Consider the following 26,667-nt stretch of genomic DNA (forward strand, 5'->3'; position numbering starts at 1 on the left):
TGTGAGTAAAAGTATTAGGACACGCTTGTTGAGGTTCTGATATTGGTGGAGTCCTTTCATCCTCCTCTTCTGTTGGGTTCTTCCTATGACTTCATTCCACTGAGTTAACCACTGGTATGAGGGGTTTTGATTTGTGTGAGGTCAAAATTAAGTAATTCTGGTGGCATTAAAGGATCCAACAAAGTGTTATCTTCCCAAGTAGCATCTTCTTAGGGAAGGCCATCCCAAAGAACCAAAACTTGGTCAATCATATGGTTGATGCGAAAGATGGTGCAGCGGTTAAGTATGACAGCAGGAGGATGTATGGGTGTAGCTGTGTCAAAGGGTTTAGGTAGTGGGTGTATGTTGTACACGGTGTTGGAATGGTAAGGTTTTAAGAGTGATATGTGGAAGACAGGATGGATTTTTTAGTCAGCTGGAGTTGTAGCTTGTATGCAACGGGTCCAATCTTCTTCAAAACCTTGAATGGACCATAGAAATGCAAAGAGAGCTTCTGTGAGGACCGTCGGTGGACAGAGAGTTGGCGGTAAGACTGCAGGCACAATTACACCAAATCGCCCGGTTGAAACGTGTGATCTTTTCTTTTGTTTTCTGCATATTGCATGTTTCATTTTCTGTTGAGCTCTCTAAGGATTTGTTTTGAGAGTTACTAAATTCTAATCTCTGTGTTGTAGATGTGAGTCTATGGCTTCGGGGGGACTAGATCCCAATGAGTACTTCAAGAGACACTGTGGTGGACGATCGTAAGTGGATTAAAAGAGGCATTCCTGTGCTACAATTGTAAGCTGTGTTATAGTGATATTCTGCCCAGCAAAAGTATCTGGACTAGTGCTTTGGTTGTTCATGCACGAATGAATGCAAAAATTATTCTAATTCACGATTCATGCATTCTGTTTGTACGTCACTCTGTGGGTGATATGAATTGCTAAACTGAAGTGACGTTTCTTGTAAACAGAATAGAGTTTTCCATAATCGATTCAAGAAATGTGCCGAGATGATGGAACGAGGAGGTCTATGAGTTTTCCCACGACTTCCCAAAATGTTTGTGCTACCTTGGTTGCTATATAGTGAGTGGGTAATGAAGCAAAGTGAGCTCCTTTGACGAGTCGATCAACCACGACCATAATCATGGTGAAGCCAATAGATAATGATATATGAGCGATGAAATCGATGGAGAGATCTGTCTAAACGGGTTCAGGAGGGGCAATGGGTTGTAATAACCCAAAAGGTACGTGATTAGGAGGTTTGTCCTTTTGGCAGATATCACAAGTTTTGACAAAGTCATTAACTCTTATTATTATTCCTTTTCATGTAAAACGACGCTGGAGTCTATGAATGGTTTGACGAACTCTCGCATGTCCACCTTGAGGAGAGGAATGAAAATCAAACAAGAGTCGACGGATCAAGGATGAGTATTCTTATAGCACAATTAGGTGTCTATGGAATAACAATTGACCGTTGCAAGTCCAATGAAGCCAGCGACCCAGAGCAGCTTGCACTTCTTTAATTCTTTTCTAGTAAATTCATTCTCTTGTAATTCTTGGATGACTGTAATTAGGTAATTACTCATAGGAGTAGATAGGGCTAATAATTGTGCTGAAGGGAGAAATCTCCTTCTGGCTGTTGTTTAGAAAGAGCATCAATTGCTTTGTTTGTGTTGCCAGACTTGTAGACTATGGTGAATTAGAACCCCAACAGTTTTGAAAGAAATTGTTGTTGCTTTGAAGATTGAATCACCTGATTCATCAGGTGGTGTAAACTCTTATGGTCGGTCTTGATAACAAATGGGGATATGAGGAGATACTGTCTTTATTTTTCCATTGTTTTAGTGATAGCAAAGAGTTTGCGCACATATACCGACTTGGATTTCATTGATGGAGATAGTTTTCTGCTATAAAAGGCAATGAGGTGACCCTATTGCATCAACACCACACTTATTCTTATGCCGAATGTGTTTGTCTCCACAACAAAGGGAATATCAAAATTGGGAAGAAGGGCTTCAGTCAGACGGTGTTTAAGGTCAATAAAAGTAAGAAATGCATATTCTATCCAGCGAAATCCATCTTTAGTGAGCTAGTCAGTAAGTGGGGCATCAATTATGGCATAGTGTTATATGAATCTCATGTAGTGTCCAAAGAGACCTATAAAGCCATGTAATTCAGTGGATGATTTGGGGGTGGGCCATGCTTGGACCGCTTGTATCTTTGTTGGGTTAGAAGCTACGCCTTGGGCCGAAATAATGTGGCCTAAGAACTATATGGAGTGGGTAATAAATAACCACTTGTTGTATTTTGCAAATAAGAAATGTTGTTGCAGTGTGTGTAGCACTTGAGAAAGATGCTCAATATGTTCTTGTAATGGACTACTATAGAAAATAATGTCATCAAAAAATATAAGAACAAACCGTTTAAGAAATGGAGCAAAAACCTCAATCATTGTAGCTTGGAATAAGGAGGGTGCGTTGGACACTCCAAAGGGCATCACTTGAAAATCAAAATTCCCATAGTGAGTTCGGAAGGTCGTCTTGTACACATTTGTTGGGTGCATCCGGATCTGATGATAACCGATTCTTAAATATAGTTTAGAGAAAATCATAGCACTATATAGTTCGTGCAATAATTCATCCACCGTTGGAATAGGGAATTTGTCTTGGATAGTGACTGTGTTTAGAGCACGATAGTCAACGCAGATTCTCCAAGTGTCGTCCTTCTTACAAACAAACTATACTGGGGAGCTAAAAGAGGAGTGGCCTGGTCTGATAATACTATACTGAAGCATCTCTCAAACAAGGCGTTCAATCTCTGCCTTTGGGATGTAGGGGTATCTATAGGGTCGAACTTAGATTGGGCTAGTGTTTGGCAATAAGGGAATCTAATAGTTATGAGGGCGGTATGGTGGTAGGCCCATGGGTTCTGAGAACAAATGGAAAATTGGGTGATGAGGTTTTGAATTTCTGGTTCTGAATGGGAAGGGGTAAAGGTGCTGGTTGGGGCAGTAGATATGGTGGTTGGGTGAGATGGTGGGATGTTTGGGGTTGAAGTAAAACACATTATAAAGGAATTAGTAAATCCCCTCGAGATGAGTTTGTTGAGTAGTGAAGTAGAGACAAGGGCCGAATGAATAGAATTATCACCCTTGCAAAATAACTGGATTATCATTATTAATAAAAGTCATAGTAAGATCTGCAAAATTAGTTGTGACTGGCCCTAGGGTGGCCAACCACTGGATGCCCAACACAATATATGCTCCTTGTAAATCACTAAATCCAGTATGTATAGGTCTAGGATGAATTTGTGAGATTGTAAAACCACGATCACTTTTGAGCATATTGTGAAACATAGGAGGGCATCCTCATTACCCACTTGTATTAGAAATGATGGGATTTTAAGCAGTGTAAATTTTAAGAATGTGGCCATCATTGGGGTAATGAAGTTATAAGTGCTACCATTATCAATTATCACTTGTAACCTTTTACCTACTATGGACCCTAAAAGCCGAAAAGACTTGAAAGAATGATGGCCGAAAAGGGCGTTGAAGCTGATCTCCGGTGTGGTTTGTGGGTCAGTTTCGGTGATAGGGGAATGAAATTCGGGGTTGGGAATTTCTGAGGAAGGGTCAGGGTTGAAGTCAGAACCCTCTTAGCAGAAGGGTAGAGCAATTTTTACAACGATGGCCTAGCACAAATTTCTCTTCACAATTATAGCATTGTTGTTTTTCACGTTTCAAATGCATTTCCAGAAGGGTAAGACATTTAATTGGCAGGGTGGAAACTGTGGTTTCACTGGGGTTGTGGTGTATGTTCCAGTAGTCTGAGTGTGTGGGGGTTTTTTTTTGGTTGTGAAAGGGTTTGGGGTTCCAAGCTTGAGGGTTACGTTCATCAACAAATTGGTCTTCATATACCCTAGCTAATGTGAAAGCCACATGATGGTTGGTTGGGTAGTGAGCTAGTACAACTCGTTTAGTTTTTGGTTTGAGACCTGATATAAACATGCTCTTAAGTAAGGATAGAGGTACTCCAGGAACTCGACTCTCCAATTGTTCAAAACAGGATTGATAATAAAGAACAGAGAAGGTTTGAGTGAGTTTTTTCATGTTACCAACGAGATTTTCAAATGCTGTTGGCCCAAAATGTTGATGCAAGGCCACAGTGAAGGAATTCCAGTCGGTTTGCACTCAATGTCTGGTTAGACCTTGAAACCAACATGCTGCGGGCACATCCAAGTGAAATGAAACCAACAGCAGCTTATGATCTTCCTGGTTCTATAGTAGTAAAAATATTTCTCAACAGTGAAAAGCCAAGTAGAAGGGTCTCTTGAGGCGAAGCGTAGAAAAGTTAAATGCTAGGGTTTGGATCGGGAATTAGGAGACTCATTGTTATCGCCAGAGGATGTAGATCGAGGATTAGGGTCGGCGCCCAAAATGCCCAGATTGGCATTAGAAGAAGCAGTGTGTTATTCACGAGAAATCTCCAGAATATGAGTCATATTATCATGTACTAGATTTGGAATACTCAATTGTAAATCATGGAATTGATTTTGAATATCCTTGAATCTGGCATTTTTCGCCATCAATTTAAAGGGAATGAGAGTGAAAAGAGGGAGAGAATGAAAACACCAAAACGTAAAGCACCTTCGCAGAGGTGAAAAAGATAAAAGAAGAAGAGGGTTTAGGAGAAGTGAGAATGAGAGAGAGAAGAAGAATTTCCAAATTTTCTATATATCTTCTATTTCCCCAATAACAGTATTTATATTCGGTCACATAACAACATTACAGAATTCAAATACTATGCTTTCGTTAAGCTAGTTACGTATGGACATTCTATATTTCTACTATATATAAAAGGAAATCAGTGTGAGCCCATTTAAACCACATAGTCAGCAAGGTAATTGATCTTCATTTTATTCTTGATGGGCCTATTGTCTTCTGGTCCATTATTGTAGTGCTGGTTCGTTACATGAAGCCTCATCGGTGATTTTTATATATTTCTCTAATATGTTATCTCTCATAGAAGAGCTCTTATGAGGTGAAGGGTGGAAGATGTATTAACCCGTATCTGTTATTAAAATTTTCACAATATTATTATTTTTAATAAAAAATAGGTGGTGGGGATTGAACTCGTAACCTTATGATCTGTTATCATAGTAAACAATTATTTTAACCCAACCGCTCCAGTTGATAAATGATAACCCTATCAAAGGGACAAAAACATAAAATGAGTAAAATTAATTAAAACCAAAAGGTTTCAACTTATGGCTTGTATGTTCTTTTAATTTTTTGTTTTTAAGTTGAAAACAAAATATAGAAAACTCACTGTGACTGAAATCTCGCCGTGGTTAGTCTTTAAGAAAGATGATATGCGTCAGTAGAATGTCTCTATCAATCATCCTCTATCATTTATATGCCAAAAAACTCTCTCTCCGCAGCCACCAAAATTCCTTTCATAAATTGTTGCTGATTAGTTCATCCAAAAAGAAAACTATACATAGCTTGTGATGGAGCGATAATTAGAAATTATAAAAGAGAGGTTAATGCTTTCTTAAAAGTATTGGCCCTCCGAAGTAGGGATGTTCATCAACCGATCCAAACCGATTCAAATCGCGGTACCGAACCGAAAAACCGATAATCGAATAAACCGAAAATCGAAAAAAAATCGTAAATTTTAATTGGATTGGATCGATTTTCGAATTTGTTGATGAAAACCGTTTTGTTTCTAAACCGATCCAATATATTAATTTTCTTCTACCTACTCGGGCCTTTCCCCAATCATAGCCCAAAAATTTCTAAACACAAAGCTCATTAATCCATCAACTAAATCCAAGAAAAAGCCTAGTCGCATCTCATCAACAAAATTTTATCTCTGTAGAGCTTTATATCTCATTGCCCCACAAAAAAAAACTATATTATCGTTTACTAATGCTTTTGTATTTTTATTTTTTTTACAAAGTCAATATATACAAAAGATGTTATTTACACAATAATCATGAAATAAATTTTAGGATTTTCAGAAAACCGAAAATCGATCTAATCCAAACCGAAAAAATTGGATTGAATCGGATCGGATTTGAAAAAAATTTCAAATCGAATGGATGATTACATAATCAAACCGAAGAGATTGGATGTGATGATTTTTGCTTCCAAAACCGATCAAATCCAGACCATGAACACCCCTACTCTGAAGGGTTTAACTTTTTGGCTGGATGCTGAAACAAATTGTCTAATACAGGTTTACCACCTTTTTTTTCATGTTTTGAACATGTTTATCTTTCTAGGTATTTTATTACTTTTCTCTTAGAACTTTCCTATTTAAGATATATCAGGAAATTCCATAATTCGGTTTGGGTTTTTTATTGTCTAATCCTTCTTTAAAATTTACCAAATCTAACCTATATGTACTATGACTATATTGTAACTTCTAGACTTGTTTTGATTTAACATTAAAGATATTAATGTAGAGACGTAATTGTGAGTTTTGCAAGTTCAATATTGTTCCATCTTTCCATATATAGATAATAACAATATATATATATGGGCTTAACATTTCTCAAGCTGTCAGAGATAATTTTATCTCCGGCTACTAAATCATAACTGAACTTTATCTCCGGCTACTAAATCATAACCGTACAAAGATGGATCAATGGTGATAAAGGAAGAGAGAGAAAAGGGAATCATAACCATTCAAAGGTGAATCAATAAATATAAGGAAATAAATAATCAAAACGACGTAGTTTTGGGTGGCCGGAGATAAACTTATCTCAAGCAGCTTGAGAAATGTTTTTCCATATATATATATATATATATATAGGGCTTATCGTTTCTCAAGCTGCTTGAGATAATCTTATATCCGGTTACTAAATCATAACCGTACAAAGATGGATCAATGATGATAAAGGAAGAGAGAAAAAAAAGGAATCATAACCATTCAAAGGTGAATCAATTAATATAAGAAAATAAATAAATAAAACGACGAAGTTTTGGGGTAACCGGAGATGAACTTATCTCAAGCTGCTTGAGAAATGTTTTTCTCATATATATATATATATATAAGTTAAGGTCCGACGAAAAGCTACCATTCCACCTTAGTTGAGGTTGAGCGATGGGGAAAAATGGAAGAAAATTGACTGCTATAAGTCATTATTTTTAATATATATTTGTAGCTGAACTCATATTTGGGTTCTATAGGTATCAATTAAGTTTGTGGCCAAAACTCTTATTAAGTTTCAGCACAAATCTAGCTATCCAAAAAAAGAAAAAAAAGTTTCAGCACAAATCTCAGAAATCTGTATTGCATGTCCTTATCGTGACCTTATGTGGACTGCCACTACAAAAAAAAGTCTTATTTAGCACAATTCATTACCTACAGTTGCATTGCACGAAGCCAATCCAGTAAAAGAAGCCAACCGGCAAAAAAAAAAGTACTAGGATAAGTGCTTAAGGAATGAAAACCAAGCCCAGGCCCAGGCCCAAACAATGATTCAAGATTTTGATTTGTTGGGGATGACATGAACAGCCATAACTTAGGTCAATAGACAGATTTCTTAATACTGCTCTGCTGCTCAAACAATTCCTTCCTAGTTGATTAATTTTACTCGGTTATCATCACTTACACAATGTCTGAAATTCGATTTTATTTATAAAGTGAGATTTTCTTGTTTGAAAAGTATAAAACAAGAATTGATATTTGTACCAACAAAAATAGATTTTAAATAACTTTGATTTCTATATCAAATTTATTGAATGTAAAATCTAATTAATTTTTTTCTTATCATTCTAAACTTAGTATTACGTTAATCGGTGGGCTGATTCTGACCCTTTATTTTCTTGTCTAGGGTCCCACACTCAACGACTAACTTGTATCCTAGTGGAATTGGCCCTCGCCGTGGTTGGAATCCGCTAAAACTAAGTCTAGGTTAGTTAGCTCCTTTGAAGAAGATGATTGGTCAACAGTCGATACTCCTCTAACATTAGTTGTCGCTAACCATAGTTAAGTGGGATTTTTTTTGTTACCTAGTTCTAGTCTTGCTTAAATGCTGTCCACTGCCTTTTTTTAATTTTTCTATTATTTTTATTTTTTGCTAAATATATATGGGTTTTGTAAGAGTTATGTTGTAGGAAAAGTGATTGTGTAATGTTATAGAAATTCGTTTTAAATGCCTTAGTTTTTTTTTTTTTTTTTTGCTTCAAAAAGTACAGATCTCATAAAATATTGTGTATGTAAAAAAAAAATTTATATAATGTGACATGATAATATTGTCAAAGTTTAATAAAAGTATGTGAGATTACCTAATCAAATACAATCAAGCACCCAAAACAAAAATACAATCAAGAGTTCCCTCGATATCCTCCATCTAACATGTGCCAAATATATTATTATATTTTTTTACTCTCCTAATAAATTATTGCTTGGCAGATGTTATAGGTGACCGTGCTTAAGCAGCTCAGAACAGAAACAGAGTGCTGGACTACAATTACCAAAGCAAGTCCAATTAATCTGCACCAAATTTCATTAACATATATTTTCCATTAATTGTTATTTGTGCTATTTGAAGCTTCGATTGCAGCACAGTTTAAGAGACCAGGACCAGAGATCTTCACTATAATTGCTACTATAAACAGCTTCAGAGCAGAGAGTTTACAAGTTCAGGCCATGATCACAGCCATGAAGCTTGAGTTCATTGAGCTTTTCAAATGTAAGTATGCAGCGAGAAACATTTCCAAAGGTGTGTTCCTATTACCACTCACTCTGCTTATCATTGTGGTGCTCCTTCCTCTGATCATGAAGTTAAATAAATCATCTTCTAAGATATATGCCAGCAGTTTGGAAACCACAGAAACAAGGAGATGCAACATATTCTCTGGAAACTGGGTTCCTTATCCCAAAGGACCTTACTATGATAATGGAACCTGCCCTTTCATATCTGACAAGCAGAACTGTTTCATTCATGGTAGACCTGACAGAGACTTCCTCAAATGGAGATGGAAACCTCATGAATGTGAACTTCCGCTATTTGATGCATCTCTATTCTTGAAGCTTGTTCGGGGAAAGTCAATGGCCTTTGTTGGGGACTCAGTTGGGAGAAATCAGATGGAATCATTGTTGTGCCTCTTAAACAGTGTAAGTAAATTCATCAATGATAACTCTTTTTTTTTTTTTTTTGGGTTTATATGTATAATTGAATTAAAAAATCTCTACCTTAACTCCATCCCCCATCTCAGTTGGGATTGAAATGTTTTGTTCTCTAACTTCATGATAATTCAATTAAAAAATAATAATTGGTAATAGTGTCTCTTTTAATTGTCATTTTTAGTAGGTCATTCATATTTCATTGAAAAGCATAAAAGAGAGAGAGAGAAGATTGAAATGTCTGAGTTGATTTTTCTTGTCTTCTTTTAGTAATAAAGCAACGTTAGCGCATTAATCTATAGTAGTCTCAAACATCTTTATGCACTTCACATGAGGAACAGAGGAAGACTAAAATAATTAATCTAGGACACACCTGGCCAGGCACATCAAGTCTCTTTTTTATGCTAACCTAATTCTGTCACTTAAATGACACCGTTTTCTTTGATGGGCCGACAACTGCTTCTGCTTAACTTCACTACATGCCCACAGCTTAGGCCCATAAGCAGGTTTATTTTAGCTGCATTATTTGTTAAAAATCGCTTTAGTAATGCTGGCTGTATCAAGACGTTAGTGGGAAAGCCCAATAGGTTAAAGAGATCCTTTCTAAAATTTTAAAATCGTTGAGTCGATGGGCAATTATATAACCATTACTTAATTTTTCACTAACACTTCCCACTAAATATTTTAGGACTCTGTGTTTTTCAGACCGTTGATGATGATCTTTGATTCTTTATTGGAATAAAGTAAGTGATAAGATAAATTGTTTATGGACTAAATAAGTATATAATTAGTCACCCTGATAAGATAAATTAGTTATTCTTGTTTTACTAGGTAAAACTCTTGAAAACTTGAGGAGATTTGAAATTATCCTATCCACTCCTAAGATAGTGACAAATTATTTTTTAATCGAGAGAGGTAAACTCATTATAATATAAGGTAAATCTTTTGTATATGTACTCAGAAAGAGTGTCTCATTTATCTACGGTTGATTAGACTAGAAGATTTTTTCCATTCTATGCTGCAAAATGTAAAACGAGTCCGTCCCAATTAATGAATTAATTGATTATGGCCATAAATAGGTATCTAGGTTCTTGTATTTAATCATGGTTATAATGTTTATAACTATCTTATAGAACCTGCAAACTGCTATTATAGAATAATCTATAGCTTTGTTAGTTAAAGAATATTTAATCATGGAATAAATGGGCAAATCAGTTCCTGAAGTCATCATTCACTTACAATCTAGTCTCTAGATTTATTTATATCTATGAACTATTCTTAAAATTTATAAAACTCGTATTAAATTGGTCTCTTTTTTAAGAACTAAAATGAGGTACAAGAAAAACTAACATAACAGAAAGTTTTATATAAATAAATTTAGGGACAAAATTGCGAATGGAGAATATATTTAATTCTAAGGACTAATTTGCATATTCACTCTTTAATCACGTTGCCAATCATATATATCTATATATTTTGGGACCCAATGTTTTTACTCTATGGATGATCCTTCTGGAAATTTTCTGCAAAACTCTTTCAGGTTACTCATCCTGAGGATATTACAGCCAGATATACATCGAAGGCCGACATATATTTCAAATGGTGGTTATATGCTGATTATAATTTTACTCTTACATTATTGTGGTCTCCTTTTCTAGTAAATTCCACTAAAACTTATCTAAATGATAGTTCCTTCTACAACTCCGAGAACCTTTATCTAGACGAGGCAGATAAAGCTTGGACTAGTCAAATTGAAAATTTTGACTACGTAATTTTCTCTGGGGGACAGTGGTTCTTCCGACCATTAACATTCTACGAAAATGGTGAAGTTGTTGGATGTCAAAAGTGCCCCAACATGACAGAGCTTGACTTCTATGGATACAGGAATGCATTTCGAACAGCTTTGAGAACAATTGGAAATCTTAAAGGGTTCAAGGGGTTGACATTTTTGGTGACACATTCTCCAAACCACTTTGAGAATGGGGTGTGGAATAAAGGTGGGGGTTGTAATAGAACACAGCCCGTTACAAGTATGGAAGAAAAAACAAAGGTGCATCCATATGGTTTAGAAAAATTACATGAGATACAAAAGGAGGAATTTACAGAAGCAGAGAAGGAAGCGAGAAAGAAGGGTTTGCACTTTGGTTTGATAGATATAACAGATGCAATGCTGATGAGGCCCGATGGACATCCTCATAAATATGGTCATTCGTTAGATAAAAATGTGAGCGTCAACGACTGTGTTCACTGGTGCATGCCAGGCCCTATTGATACATGGAATGAGTTTTTACTCTACATGATGAAAACGGAAAGGTAATAATTAATCTTCTCAGTTTAACTTCAAAATGTATTATAGTTACGTAGTGTGATCTGTATTTTGAATTGTTTGGGATGATTTTGACTCCAAGTGGCTGAAAACTCGATTAAATCATACACATCACTTATAGGTCTCTCTAGAACTTTTCTTACTTCAATTAACTTACTCTTTTCTTTTAGTAAAGTAGAATGTAGAACGTAACATTTTGCTAAAGTGTATAAAAGCCATTTGTTGGCATCTATCGGTGGTCTGACAATGCTAGAATTTGACCTCCTAAACAATGCAGCCAAGACTGACTCCATCAACTCTTCTTCCGGTGGTGGATTGGCTTCTGCCATCTCTGATTCTACCTCAAAAGGTGAAGTAGAAATTTCTGCTTGCTTCTTCCGCTTGGTAAGCTGCCTTATCCTTCTTACAATTTTTTCTATCTCTGGATCGTAGATCAAAGTTTCAGGATCAACTGCACCACGCATAAACTAAAGCAAACAGATTAGTAACACAAAATTCAATCAAGAAAATCAAAAGTTATTAATAAACTTGGCGTATTCAATCCCCAGCAACGACGCCAAAAACTTGTTGCGCAATCGGCAAGTATATCGATCGTACAAAGTAATAAAATGATGAGTAGAGTATCGTCTCCACGAGGATTGAGACACCGAATTTATTATAACTATTCCTCTCTTGTTGGATTAATAAAAATGGTTTAAGAACAATTATGGTTTGTAAAAAAATGAGAACAATTCAAGAAAGTGTAAATAATTCAAAGGTTCTCTTAGAACTCAAGAACAAAAGACTGAAGGTTGAGAAAATATTTGAGAAAATATTGCAGTAAAGAGAAACAAACATCTTTACGATCCCCACCTTGCAACTTGGATTACATTTACGTTTACTTATTCAATTGATCAAACGATCCATCATCTTTTATATGATTAGTATAAGCCCTAATTCCTTAGTGACTTTAACCTTATTAACTCTATTAGAATCTTAATCCCTTAGAAATTCATTTTCAAGTTAAACCTTAGAATCAATGAATCTTTAACGTTTGCGGTTCATGTAGCCTATCCCTAGTGCATACATGAACAGTTATCTTGCCCTTTGTCAGGAATTAGAATTCCAATATCCCTATTGAAAACCCTAACCCTCGCAACCCAATTAGATTGATCGGTTCCAAAAGAATTATAGAATGAAGAACAAGGCAAGATAAATTCAATTTAAATAGATAAACATAAAATTCAACCAAACTACAAGGGGTTCACATCAAGGGTTGTGACCCTTACCATAATAGTAAAAACTAGCCAGACATATTCATATCTGACAAAATCAACATAAAAGCAAATAAATTCAGAACCTAAAGAAGAGAAAGAAGATGAAGATCTTCCGTCTTGATCGTTCGAATCTCTAATACTCCAAGAAGCTCCCAAGAATTCTCACTCTTTTTGTTGTCTTTCTTTTCCTTCTTGTCAAAAAGTACCTATTTCTTCTCTTTCTGATCCTTTTATTAGGTTTTGGGAAAACCTACTTTCCATTGGCCTCCAATTGGGCCTCCTTTTTGAGTAATTCGCATCAGATTAAAATTAAAATGTATCGCCCACGCTATTTGTGCCAACTTCCACGGGAAAACAAAGCTGAAGCTGTCAAATGGCGCGATTTGCGCCAAACCCCGCGCAAATTACGCCAACCTCGCACAAAATGCGCAGTACCCGTGCAATTTGCGCCAAGATACAAAATCTTCAAGTTGAAATGGCACGATTTGCGCCATGCTTCGCGCAAATTGCGCCAGCTGAAAAATTGCCACTTCTCTCATTCACTTCATTTTTGGTGTTTCATTAAAATGCATAAATTGAGTGAGAAAATGATTGAGAAGGAATAATCAATATTTCTTGCATTTATGACTTATTTTCACACATTTATGATTAATTCCTTACTTCTTTTAACTTAGAAGGCATCATATGCTGGACGCATATCCCCATTTTCAATAACTTAATGAAAAATGCTAACTGATCCAACGAAGTTGAATTAGTAGAACGACCCACGAACAGTTTTCTGAATGGTTCATGACAGGCCACTCAATGTGGGAAACCAACTGATTTTTTTAATTTTAGTTTTTTTAAACAAATTAAAAACCAAACATTCTTCTAGAAGATCAAACACTGCTGTAATTGAAATATGGGAAAATTGTTTATCCTTTTAAATGACACAATTTATATCCTTTCACTTTCACAAAGAGGTGAGACTCACACCTTTATTTTTTTAGTCAACTCTCTCTCATCCTTTATCTATCTCTTTCTCTCTTTTAAAATGATACAACTTTACATCCTTTAAGATGACACACACTTTACCCTTGAAATATATATAGTTTGAAAGATATTAACTAGATAATATGGATAAAAACTTTGAAGGATACGCTTATGAACTAAAAAGCACCGACACGATAATTTTTGTGAAATACATGTGTCGGGCATCGAAACGTTTCGATAGGTGCGGTCAACGTTTTTCGACACATTTTTTTTTTAGATCCAAATTTTATTTTATATTATCTTTTTAACTAAATATGAGAAATTAATTTATATATCAAATGTTTTTTATTATGGAATTTGACTTGAAAAATTAACAAATATTATGTTATGAAATTTGAATATTTGACTGATTATATGATTTATTATATACTACTATATATATATATATTAAATGTAAATTATATTATATATATTAAAAATATTATTTAATATCAAAATGTATCCTAACGTGTCAAAATCTAATTTTTTTTAAAATTAACGTATCGACGTGTCGTGTCTCGTGTCGGTGTTAGTGCAACATAGGTGATAACGGATAATATTTAATCTGTGCTTGGATTAATTAATTTTTTCAAGTTTTTAAAGAGCTTTTTAGCAATATTTAAATAAGTTGAAATAAACATGCACTAATTTGATAAATTGCTTAGCTTAGCTTCCGTCTGTGTTTTAAATTAAAAAAAATATATATATATATATATATATATATATATATATATATATATATATGTTCAGATTACGTTTATAATTTTTTTTGTTTACAACTCTTATAACCTCAACTATGTTCTCCCTGGAGAACATAACTGAGGTTGTAAGAGTTGTAAACAAAAAAAGTTGTAAATATAATCTGAATATATATATATATATATATATATATTATTTTTTAAAATTATTCTCCCTTTTTTTTTATGAAAAACAAATTTTTTTCTTGATTTTATTTTTTGAATTTTTTCATTATATTTGAATATTTTGGATGTAGTTTTTATTTGAAAATATTATTTATCAAAAAATACAAAAAAAAATGTGCCCTTAATTCTATCGTTGAAGTAACTTTTTTTTTAACTAGTCCATTTAACTAAACAATTTGAAAGTTTAAATATTTTTAATTCTATACATATCTTTTTTTTTTTTTGGTAATCATATATATCTTTTTTAACTACTGGGTTAAACAGATTTCGGGAACCCTTATTTAACTACTGGGTTATTTTTTATTTAATGTGATATAATACATGATTTTTTTGTTCTCAGAAGGCGTTGTCCTTTGCCCACAATGCTTAACAGTCAAATACCAACTTATTATATGCAGAGCTCTTGCTTGTTTTGCCAAAACAAGGTGGCCTTAAGGTTGATACAAAAAGAAGTCAGCAATTAAATAACAGAATTTTAAAACCTAGTATCTCATCTTTGTCATTATAAGTTAAATATGCATAAGGAGCATAATTAAGAAACAATAAAAAAAAAGGTGAAAAAACCGCATTACTCAAGCCTTGCGTCAAGCGAGATTTGATTAATCCAATCCTCATCGAATCATTCTTCGTGGTCATGTGTAAAAATAGCGTTATAACAATTAGTAAAGACTAATTTAGAAAATTGACTACTTACGATCGATGATGTCAAATAGCTCGGTCCTTTATCAAACCACCTACCATGTCTAAGTGTTTACCCTTTCATATCCAAAAACTAAATAAATAAATCAGCATCATGCGGAGTAGATTAAATCTAATCCGTGTCGACTCATTCATCGTGATCATGTATAAAATTGACTTATCACGTCAATGAATAAAGACTAATTTAGAAAATTGACTTGTGACGGTATCAAACATTTTAGTCCTTTATCTCACAACATTGTAAAGTCCAAAAAATGTAATGAAATACACATTTTTCAGAAACTACGACATGATGGACAACATAATCATTTGTTTGAAGATGGTAAACATAACCTGGTGAGATGCGAAGTATATATGCACATCACCAGGGCAAAAATACATAAGATTCCTCTCAATCACCATACATCATTGCAATTGCTTACTGCTTTGCATACCATGCCTTTCTATATGAAACTTTGAAGCCATAAGAATGAGTGATCCTCTCCTGAACTAGTGCAACTGAAACTGATGGTTCCTTGTTAGCTGATCATCTCTAACAATCAAATTATAAAGTACACATTAAGACAAACAACCAAATACTATTCAAAACTTTCTAAAACAAACAATCAATTAGCAAAAAATTATAAATTAATGTACATAGTACGAGTGAAGCAATAACGTCAGAATCAAGTTGTCTGTGATCTTGAGAAATATGGTCATTCAAGCGCACATGATCTCTATCCCATTTGGTAACTTTCCAATTTTCACCATACGTTGGTTTTATTACCCTAACCCTCCACGGGAAAACCTGTTCTTGCGCGCAACATTTCTTGCTTTAATTTGTAGGCGTGCTCTCAACCACAATCGCTTCTTGATGCTCCTTCCAGAGGTTCCGCTTGATTTCCATCTGCACCTCTTTTTTTGATGCAAATTCTTGATTAACAAACAATTTCCCCCCAATTTTCCATGGACCCTGGACTAAACCCGAGCCAGAAGCCTAGGTATAAGATTATAGTTTGCTCGGATGATTCCAATCAATATATGTGTAATGTGGGATTCCATCCCAAAAAGGAGTAACAGCCTCATTACCTGCATATACGAATTTGTAATATTAACAAAAAAATTGCATAAACGTAAACATATATGTATATATGAGTTGTTTATTAACATACCTTCTATCGGTTGTGGTAATTGAGACGATCCTATGTCATGATGTTCCGCGACTTGAGACTCTCCTCGATCATGATATTCTTCGATTTGTGTCGCGAGGAGACCATGATCCTCATCATTGTCTGAAGCACTAACATCCTCGGCCAGAAGATAATCTTCCATTGCGATATTTTCATCATCGTCGTCATTATAGTCGTCATCCATAACCCAGGTAAGGTCATTTTGATCTTCCTCAGACATGTTAACAACTAGAGCAGCAAATGATGATGCATTACATGGAGAATTAAAAGCAACTGACCTCATGGGTAAAACAATATCTTTTGCTCCGGCAATATTCACGTACAACTCTAATAAATCTTTCCTTAACTAGTTGAAGAATTCTTCCAATATCATATCTATGTCTTCATCATCCACCACTTGCAAACTAATGTATTGTTCAGATTGTCATAATCTTGTTGTGACCAGAGTGATAGATTGGCAACCTTGGAGAGCTAACTTTTGATGAATTCTCTGATGCAGTTCAGCAATTGTTGAGTTACGCTTGATACGTGTTGACCTTTTTTGGCCTTCAAAAACTACATCACATCGGCCTTCAACTTTCCTACCATTATAATATAAAACAACACGAACAGAATCAAAATGTGAACTCATTATTAAATATATAAACACAATAAATAAAGGAGAGTATGAAAAGTGTGGAAAGGAGGTTTACGATAGAGAAGAGATGTGAAGAGTGTGGAAAGGATAAGGGTTTAAATAGGGATAACTAGATCAGTTGCATCTGACGTGAGCCAAAAAGGGGCTTAAGTCTCGCCACATTTTGGCGACACTAGTTCACCCCATTTGGGCAAAACTACCTCCTTAATTTCATTTAATTTGGGCGAAACGTATTTTGCATATGTGGGGCTAAACTGAATGCAATACATCCATAAATTGGTTCAGAACGATCATGTATCCGTAATTATTTATTAAAATAATAATAAATAAAAAATTTTGTCTAGAAATAAGACTTTTCTATCTTTATTTATTATAATCGCTTGAATTTGATATTGAAAACCCAGCACAACAAGCAACATGTCTCCTCTTGTTATTTTGTGTTGTAACTTGCAGGGACAACGACCAAAATGCATGCCACACTATTCACAAAAAATTATTAGAATACCATAGACCAAATTTTTTTTTCAAAATGCCACGTCACCTAACTCGCTACAACACCTGGCGAGTGAGGTGTGGACACGTGACAGCAGATTCATTGCCACGTAAGCCGCTGCACAATGCAACGAGATTACGTGGCAGACACCGTGTCAAATTCGCTATGTTGCATACCATGTTACGTGCCAGTTTGGGAGTTACGTGTCTGACATGTGTCAAACTCGCTATGCTACATAGCATGTTACATGTCAGCTTTTCTGACATGTGGTCATACATGCTGCATAGCATATTATGTGTAAGTAGCCCAGCATTCCAGCGTTTTTAGTCTAATAAATTCACCTCTCCTAAAAATAATTAATTAACAGTTCTAAAATAATTTAAATTAATAAAAGTAAATTAAACTATATTTAGTAACAGACATAAATTAAATTAAACTCATTAACACTCCTAAATTAAATTAAAATACTTAACAGTTCCAAACAATTTTAACTTAACACAAACTAAATTAAATGAAATTAATTAACACTCCTAAAAATAATTAATTAATAGTTCTAAAATAATTTAAATTACTATAAACTAAATTAATTAACAGACATAATTTAAATTTAATTCATTAACACTGCTAAATTAAATTAAATTAATTAATAGTTCAAAAAAATTAACTTAACATAAACTAAGTTAAATGAAAATAATTAACACTCCTAAAAGTAATTAATTAACAGTTCTAAAATAATTTAAATTAATATAGACAAAATTAAACTAAATTAAATAACAAAAATAAAATAAATTTAATTCATTAATACTCCTAAATTAAATTAAATTACTTAATAGTTAAAAATAATTTGACTTAACATAAAATAAAATAATTTAAATTAATTAACACTCCTACGCATAATATGCTATGCAGCACAACATGTATGGCCACCTGTCAGAAAAGCTGACACGTAACATGCTATGCAGCATTGCGAGTTTGAATGTTGTCTGCTATGTAATCTCGTTGCACTGTGCAGCGTCTTACGTGGCCATGAACCTGCTGCCACTTGTCCACACCTAACTCACCAGGTGTTGTAGCGAGTTAGGTGACGTGACAATTAGGAAAAAAATTCATTCTGTGGCATTCAAGTAATTTTTTTTTTGAATAGTGTGGCATTTTGGTCGTTGTCCCGCAAATTGCAAGGACTTTCGATTTCTTTCCTACAAATTTTAAATCTTTTTGTAAATGATCGTTTTTTTTTGGAGTGTTATCTTTTTAGACATTTTGTTCCGAAAGTAATTTTTCTCCCTCACATCTCTTTTCTCTCTCTCTCTCTCTCTCTATATATATATATATATATATATATATATATATATATATATATATATATGAGGTAGGATCTTTTGACACCAGTGTCAAATTTAAAATTCTCACCTCATTTGAGAGTCATTAGATCATCAACAAAGATCAACAACTTTGATTTGTAAGCATGTGACCTCATTGATCTTTATTGATCTAATAGCTTTCAGATGAGGTGTCAAACTTCAAATTTGACACTGTTGTCAAAGAAACCTATATATATATATATATATATATATATATATATATATATATGGGAAGGGTTATATTTACAAATTTTTTATTTACAAAGTACATTATGTACTCTCAAAAGTACATTCAATTACACTATGTACTTCCAGGAGTAGATAATGTAATTTGTAAAAAACAAAAGTATAAACGAATCTTTCTCATATATATATATATATATATATATATATATATATATATATATATATATATATATAGAGGTAGGATCCTTTGACACCAGTGTCAAATTTTAAATTTGACACCAGTGTCAAATTTTAAATTTGACACCTTATCTGACAGTCGTTAGATAAAAAAAGATCAATGGTTTTATATGCTTACAAATCAAAGTCGTTATTGATCTTTTTTTATCTAACGGCTCTAAGATGAGGTGTCAAATTTCAAATTTGACACTGACACTGGTGTCAAAGGATCCTGCCCAATATATATATATATATATATATATGTATATATATATGGGGAAAATTATTTCTTCGGCAACTTGAGATAAGTTTATCTCCGGCCACCTCAAAACTACGTCATTTTGTTTATTTATTTTCTTATATTAATTGATTCACCTTTGAATAGTTATGATTTCCTTTTTCTTTCTCTTTCTTTATCACCGTTGATCCATCTTTGTTCGGTTATGATTTAGTAGCCGGAGATAAAATTATCTCAAGCAGCTTGAGAAACGATAAACCCTATATATATATATATATATATATATATATATATATATATATATGATTAGGATAATTTTACACCGGTTATAATTTAGGAAGTCATACAAATTAATTAATTTGTTCTGCCTGCAGCTTGCTGGTTAATGTTGGATCTAATGCTTTCTCTAGATACCTATGAATTGGGTATCTTTGGGACAGTGAATCACGACACATAATATACTGCCTTTAGCCAAGAGGGGGTGGGTGTGTGTGCTGTGTGATTGCATAAAATAGAGTTAAGAAAGATCAGTCATATTTGTGGTCTTTATCTCCTATTTATAGAGTTTACCTTTAGGCTTATGTCGTCCGGGCCTTTATGGATATGAGCCCTACTCAGGTCCATAACATAATCATTAATTACATTACAAATATCAGCTGATGATTTCTGTCCATCAACGGCAGAGACATGGAGTAAGACTTATTAGTCTTACACTGGTGTAAAAAGAACCTCCTCATACATATATATATATATATGGCCGGGTTATATATATATATATATATGGCCGGGTTATATTGACAAAAAAAATTCTTACAAACTACACTAAGTCTGACTAGTCAGACTTCAATCAAGAGTGTATGACTAATCAGACTTAGTGTAGTTTGTAAGAAAAAAAAGTTTGTCAATATAATCTTCCTCATATATATATATATATATATATATATATATATATATATATATATATATATATATATATAATTTCATACAGACAATAGAGAATGAGAATTATAAATAATAAAAATCTATATAGGTTTAGGATTCTTAAAGCTATTTCAATTTTAAAAAAATCTACAAAACATTTGCTTATGTTATAATATATAATAAAGCACTTGTAGGAGAAAAATATGCACTTATAAAAATGCCTCTACGATATATATAAGCTAAATGTTTGAAAGAGGAAAAGCGATTGCTCGTTATATATTATTATTTTTATTTCTCCACTTCTCCACCAATTCGTTAAAAATTTGATTAATCCGATTCCGAGTCTGTGGAACTATATTATATTTTCACAATTCGTCTGTAATAGGATAAAAGAAATTTCAGTTTAAGATTGGAGAACCATGTATTAAGAGCATGATTTGATGTCTTATCTCTCGATGTCTTAATCTTTTTACAATACTAAAACATTAAAACCCCTCTCTCCTGTGCTGAGAAAAATCCTTCGATTAATAAAATACGTTGAGACGAATAATCATATTGCAACCGACTTGATCAACCAAGAACCGTGCTGGTAGATGCCCCTGACAAAGAAACATTTTTGCAATCAAACCCATTATACTTTGAGAATTAGTCAAAGTAAACTCTTGTTATTATGGTAAAATATCAGAATTATTAAATAACAGAATGGTATTTGGTATGTGAAAAGGAATTCATATACTTTCAGTATTGCTAAAAGAACAATGGGTCAAAGAAGTGTTATATTGAATAAATATAATATTAATCGATTTGATAATAAACTAATTAAAATATGAGAGATTTTTTTTAATAGATTTACATAGCGTCAAGGGTACAAATAATCAATCTCATGCAAAAATATGCCCTTATTTTAGTTGGAAAAAAAATGAAAAATGAGAAAATACGATTTAAGGATAAAGTTGATTTTAATTTGTAATGGATTATTCTTAGAGAGATATAAAATCATTAATGTAGCATCACCTAAAATTGTGAATTGACGATTTACATGGTATCAGAGCCTTGATGTTTTAATCCTCACCGGCCCCAATTTAATTAATAATTAATTAAGTATTGTGGAGTTCCTTAGCACAGATAGATGGACATGTGCATTGTCTACCTTTCACGCCCAATGAGCTCTCATGTGAGGGCATCACTAATGTAGCCTTACCCAACAGTTTAAATATTTTGGATGAATTGATTATTTACATGGTATAAGCTGGAGTGACCAAATGACGAGTTCGACTCTCATCGCCGTCCACTTTGTGATGAAATTAAGTAAGATAAATTAAAAATGGACATGTGCAGCACGTTAGACAAAAAAAAAAAGTTTGTGTAATATTCACGTTTAAACCAAAAGAACTCTTACATGAAAGGATGTATTACAGAAATATAAAATCATTAATATAATTTCATCTAAAAAACTTAAAATTTTAGGTTGAATTAATTCTTTACAATTATAACAACCACAATGACAAAGTTCCTCATATTTTGGTAGAAAAACATATGTAAGTAAGCTCTAAATTATCTTTCGTTTTAAAATTTAGAGCAGACTTTTACTAAAAAAAAAAATACAGACAGATTCTGAAAGCACCCCAAATAAAAAGTGCATCTTTTTGCAATATAATAAAGCAAATTGATGCTTCTCTGTCTACGTTACAAAACAGAGTAATGAGTTGGAATCGAAATAACTTTTCAATTAATAATATAAAGATTCCTTTATTAAAGAAACGGCATAACAAAAATATTAAAATTAAGTGTTGCGTACTAAAAGGGAACGGGACCCACAGCCTAGAACTTATTTTGATGGAAAAGGGAGCAACAAAGTTTAGCAACAAATACATCAGAACCTGGAAAGTTGGCTTTGGTACAAAAAGTAATAGTGTAATACCAAGTGCCTTTAAATAACAATTATTTTATGAGTAGTTGGAAGTAAAAGTATATGTTCCATTCTCTTCTATATTATTTTTTAGAGGAATTTAAAAGCTTAATTTTGAACTCACACCAAATAAAATTGTCTCTCATAAATAAAGAATATACGTGGTTTATAAAAAATAAATAAATAAATTTAAGAGCATGCAACTTTTAGAATCAATTATCCACTGAAAATTGCACGATGCTCGATCTGATTTGTGACCCACCTACGTACTCCTTTTCAAAAGCCGCAAAAAGTCAAGCCTAGATCACTTATTTGGAGGCATCCCAAGTCACATGATAGATGCACACAATATCTCTATCTGAATGCAACAAACCAAATCAGGGCATGTGAGAAATCGTTGTAAAATTTTATCTTCTTTCTCCTCACCAAACGTATGTTCAAAGAATCAAAGTGTAAAACTTGGCTAAAAGGGACATATTCCCCTTTAAACTTGCCTAACATATCCGAAAGGAAAGATTGGCCCCAAGACTAACACCTAGGCTTTGGAATTAACCACGTACCCGCTAGGATATTGAAAATCTAGATCAACTCCTAACATTCAGTTATGGCTAGCATTTGAATAAGGTGAGCTAGAAGAACCAACCAATGGCAGATCCAAATAGCACAGCATAGCATATCATACTTGTATATACTATACAACTTATCTAAACAAAGAACCAATACGTTTCTTAATTTTATGATTATCTTCTTAGCTATATCTGTTTCCATCAAACATATCCATTTCTTTAAAGCTTCGTCGATACATTTCCTTTTGGACCTTTGTAAATAATATGTATACAAAAAAGAGAATGCACCATTGCATTAAACCATTGACGACTCAAAGCAAACTTAACATACGATATGCCTTTAATCTTGTTCTCGAGTTTTTTTTAGGGAACCTATGATCAGGAAAGAGAAAAAGCAACAGTTTTTAGCTAGTAAAATCTTTGAGCTATCTTTACTTTTGAAATTTAAAATACGAGTAGAATTTCACTAGTACAAGCTTCTTTATATTATGCATATATTATGCAAGTACATGCATTCCCTTTCCACTACCTTTTGACACTTTGCAAGCGATCTATCTGGATTGGGCCCACGTTGTAGACATTTTAGCACTGCGTGATGATGACGTAGACTAACGTTGATGGATACAAAATACTCATCCCTAAGTTTTCTACAGCACAGTACCCTTAAACGCTTTCCACTTTTCTCCTTTTCTCTATTTTCTTTAAAATTAGTAAGTTACTTTATACTCCACCTACCTTTATAGTTTTTGTCGTGTACCACATGTATTTTATTTTTTTGCCACGGTTTATGATTGTACTAACTAATAAGCACTTTTTGCTTTATCACCCTATGCATATAAAAAAGCACTTCCATATTATTTCCTCCTCAACGCCAACCAAAAACTTCTCCATTAAGAATAACACCCCTCTCTCTCTCTCTCTCTCTTTTGTGAGATGGCCGAAGTGCGAAGAGGCCAAGATAATCAAGGGATTAAGCTCTTTGGCGCAACGATTACGTTGCATGATGGGGAAGTAAACGAGGGAAAAAAGGGAAGCGAAGATCAGACGGCTGAGAAGAGGCCAGAGAAGATCATACCTTGCCCGAGATGCAAGAGCATGGAAACCAAGTTCTGCTACTTCAATAACTATAACGTTAATCAGCCAAGGCATTTCTGCAAGGGCTGCCAGAGGTACTGGACGGCCGGTGGGGCCCTCCGCAACGTCCCAGTAGGGGCCGGCCGGCGGAAGGCCAAGCCACCGTGCCATGGTGCCGATGGATTTCCGGACGGTTGCTTCTATGAAACTTCCGATGATGTCCACAGTTTTGGGTTGGAGAAGGGGTTGGTTTTGGATGAGTGGAACCTTCTCATGCCTCAGAGTGGTTCCCGGCAGCTTTTTCCGGCAAAGCGGCGGAGGACAACCTCAGGTGGTTAGTCTTTTTATCTTTTATTTTCTGTATATGAGAACCTTTTTTTCCCTCTTTTTTTTTACTGAAGTCTCCTTTTATCTTATTCTCAATAAAACTTAACGTTAATAAGTTTAATTAATCTAAAACACACATTAAAAAAACAAGGATTTAAAGAATTTCGCCAAGTGATGATTAATATGCTATTAAGTGATTTTTGGATACCATGACTGGATAAAGATTTTAACTTCAACCCTTACAGCCAAAGTATTATTATTTGCATTATATCTAATATAGCTTTGCTAGAATGACACTTTACTACTTAAGCAACGTCAATAGAATTTTTCAGGAAAAACTGCAATTAGGTCTCCAATTGTCTGCAGATGATATGAACTATTGCTTGCTCAACCACCAATTATTGGAATTTTTTATTTTTTATTTTTGGGATTGGGTTTTGAACCGTCAATCTTGGGCATATTCTCTTGTTTTTCTTTTTTTTTTGGCAGTCCGAAATATCCTAAGCGAATTGTTTGTTTCTGCAGCTCAGCATCAAGGTCAGTAAACCCCTTTTTCCACGAAAGCACATAATTTGGAATTAAACGTATGAACAAGAGTAGACTTCAACAAACGATGGACCATAACATATCCGATGTTAAGATGTAACACCGAAAAAAAAATGCCGCAGCAAATCAGACATGATGTTCAACTATAAGGAGACGTGACGGTTCAGATTAACTAGTTCTTGTCTTGATGGTCAAGTTCATATACAGCTTTTAAGGAATGAATGGATTGCAGATAATTAATTCAAATTAATGGATTACATATTAGCTGTGATATGATGGAGATCTACGGAAGCTATACCAATCGATGTATGCAGATATAGATGGAATGGTCAATGGACAAAGAGAGATAAGATTGAAAATTTAAACACTAAAGCCGGAGGTTGATTGATCTTTTGTCTTTATTTTTTTAAAATAAAATTATTATTTTGCCCCTCTTCAAAAATCATATATCAATTTGAGTTATTAACAGACATTTAGTAGAGTAATTGGGTCAATTACTCGAGTAAACAAGGACAATAAGCAACTCAGCAACCGAAATTTAGATGCATGAATATTTTTATTCAAACCAAGTTTTTATATCTTGTACATGTATTAATGAACTTGTGATAGGTATTTGCGGGTCCAAAATGATTGAGGACGTTCTCATGCAATTCTTTAAACCCCAAAGTGATGTAAATTTCAGAATGATATAACTTCTGTCTCAGTTGTCCAAGTTCGGGAGTGACAAGTAAATGAGCATAAATCTTTAAAAGCAATGACACATGAACATAAATGCATACGTACAACTTAGTTTAATAAACTTAGTTTAGGGTATAAAAAGTTTGAATAAAGATTTTTCTCAATTATTTTGAACTCACAAACTCATATATGTGGTGACTGCCCTCAATTATTTTGACACCTTGAAATGAATGAGGATTATCTCAATTGCAACAGACCCACAAGCACTCATCCCAACTCCATTTATATATGTAAAAAACATTAGAACTTGGTTTGAATTAAAAATATTTGTGGATCCAAATTCCAATTGCCCACTTGCCTAAGTTACTCGAGTAATTGGTCCAATTACTAGAGTAAATCATTTGCTCGAGTAACTGACCCAGTTACTTGAGTAAAATCGCAATTAACATGGTCAAAAAGGGACAAATTCATGTATAATTTTGATATAAAGTTTAAATTAATAGATAGATTAAAAAGGAGAGCAAAGTGATAAAAAAAAAATTGATATAAGGACACAATGGTCAATCACCCAAAGTTCGAAGATTTGAAATATTTGAATGCAAAGTGAAGTTGAGTGTTTAACTTAATTATTCCTTTTTCTCTCTGCTTTAACAATTAAGGGGTAGACCCCAGTTTTCTCTAGAGGCCGGCTAATCAACCGTACCAAATCAATATTAAATAAAAAAATTCAAATTCAGTGGAACGAAACAAAGATTCCTATTTTATGCTTTATAATTACGTAGTTAAGGTTGATTTTTTAAAAAAATAAAAATAAAATTCAACAACCACTTTTTCCCTAAAATACATCTGTAAACTATAAGCTCACCTATCGACATCTTAGAGATTAATTAACTTTGGTTGCGTCTAGATAGGCCTCTTCATTTTGGTTTATTTAAATTACTACTGATACAGAAAGCATATGCTTACTTAATAATGTTTTATCTGATTAGATGCTTGGGTTTATAAAATTA

General features: G+C 33.7%; 2 protein-coding genes across 3 annotated transcripts; both read left to right on the plus strand.

Annotated features, from left to right (window-relative positions):
• Positions 1–465: 465 nt before the first annotated feature.
• On the plus strand, positions 466–11,527 carry LOC133288889 (protein trichome birefringence-like 19). Its single transcript, XM_061486710.1, has 5 exons — positions 466–569; positions 675–743; positions 1,688–1,767; positions 8,547–9,112; positions 10,662–11,527. Exons 1-5 carry the CDS (start codon positions 466–468, stop codon positions 11,436–11,438), a joined length of 1,596 nt encoding a protein of 531 aa, XP_061342694.1. The 3' UTR covers positions 11,439–11,527.
• A 12,404-nt stretch (positions 11,528–23,931) lies between these two features.
• On the plus strand, positions 23,932–25,392 carry LOC133288932 (dof zinc finger protein DOF1.5). 2 transcript variants are annotated; one of them, XM_061486774.1, is made up of 2 exons: positions 23,932–24,440; positions 24,959–25,392. In XM_061486774.1, the coding sequence occupies exons 1-2, from the start codon at positions 23,966–23,968 to the stop codon at positions 24,976–24,978; spliced, it is 495 nt and encodes a 164-aa protein (XP_061342758.1). In that variant the 5' UTR covers positions 23,932–23,965; the 3' UTR covers positions 24,979–25,392. The 2 variants fall into 2 exon arrangements, with proteins under 2 accessions (XP_061342758.1, XP_061342759.1); XM_061486775.1 differs by having other exon boundaries at positions 23,932–24,437.
• The last annotated feature ends 1,275 nt before the right edge of the window (positions 25,393–26,667 follow it).

Source organism: Gastrolobium bilobum, unplaced genomic scaffold (assembly GCF_033153095.1).
Source record: "Gastrolobium bilobum isolate Gb01-03AN ecotype WA unplaced genomic scaffold, APGP_CSIRO_Gbil_v1 utg714, whole genome shotgun sequence".
In the NCBI taxonomy this organism is placed as follows: domain Eukaryota; kingdom Viridiplantae; phylum Streptophyta; class Magnoliopsida; order Fabales; family Fabaceae; genus Gastrolobium; species Gastrolobium bilobum.

Coding starts and splice junctions, on each gene's coding strand:
- LOC133288932 (XM_061486774.1), top strand. CDS start 23,966: ATGGCCGAAGTGCGAAGAGGCCAAGATAATCAAGGGATTAAGCTCTTT. Junction 24,441..24,958: donor GCGGAGGACAACCTCAGGTG/GTTAGTCTTTTT, acceptor TTGTTTCTGCAG/CTCAGCATCAAGGTCAGTAA.
- LOC133288889 (XM_061486710.1), top strand. CDS start 466: ATGGACCATAGAAATGCAAAGAGAGCTTCTGTGAGGACCGTCGGTGGA. Junction 744..1,687: donor AGACACTGTGGTGGACGATC/GTAAGTGGATTA, acceptor ATGGTGAATTAG/AACCCCAACAGTTTTGAAAG. Junction 1,768..8,546: donor AGGTGGTGTAAACTCTTATG/GTCGGTCTTGAT, acceptor TGCTATTTGAAG/CTTCGATTGCAGCACAGTTT.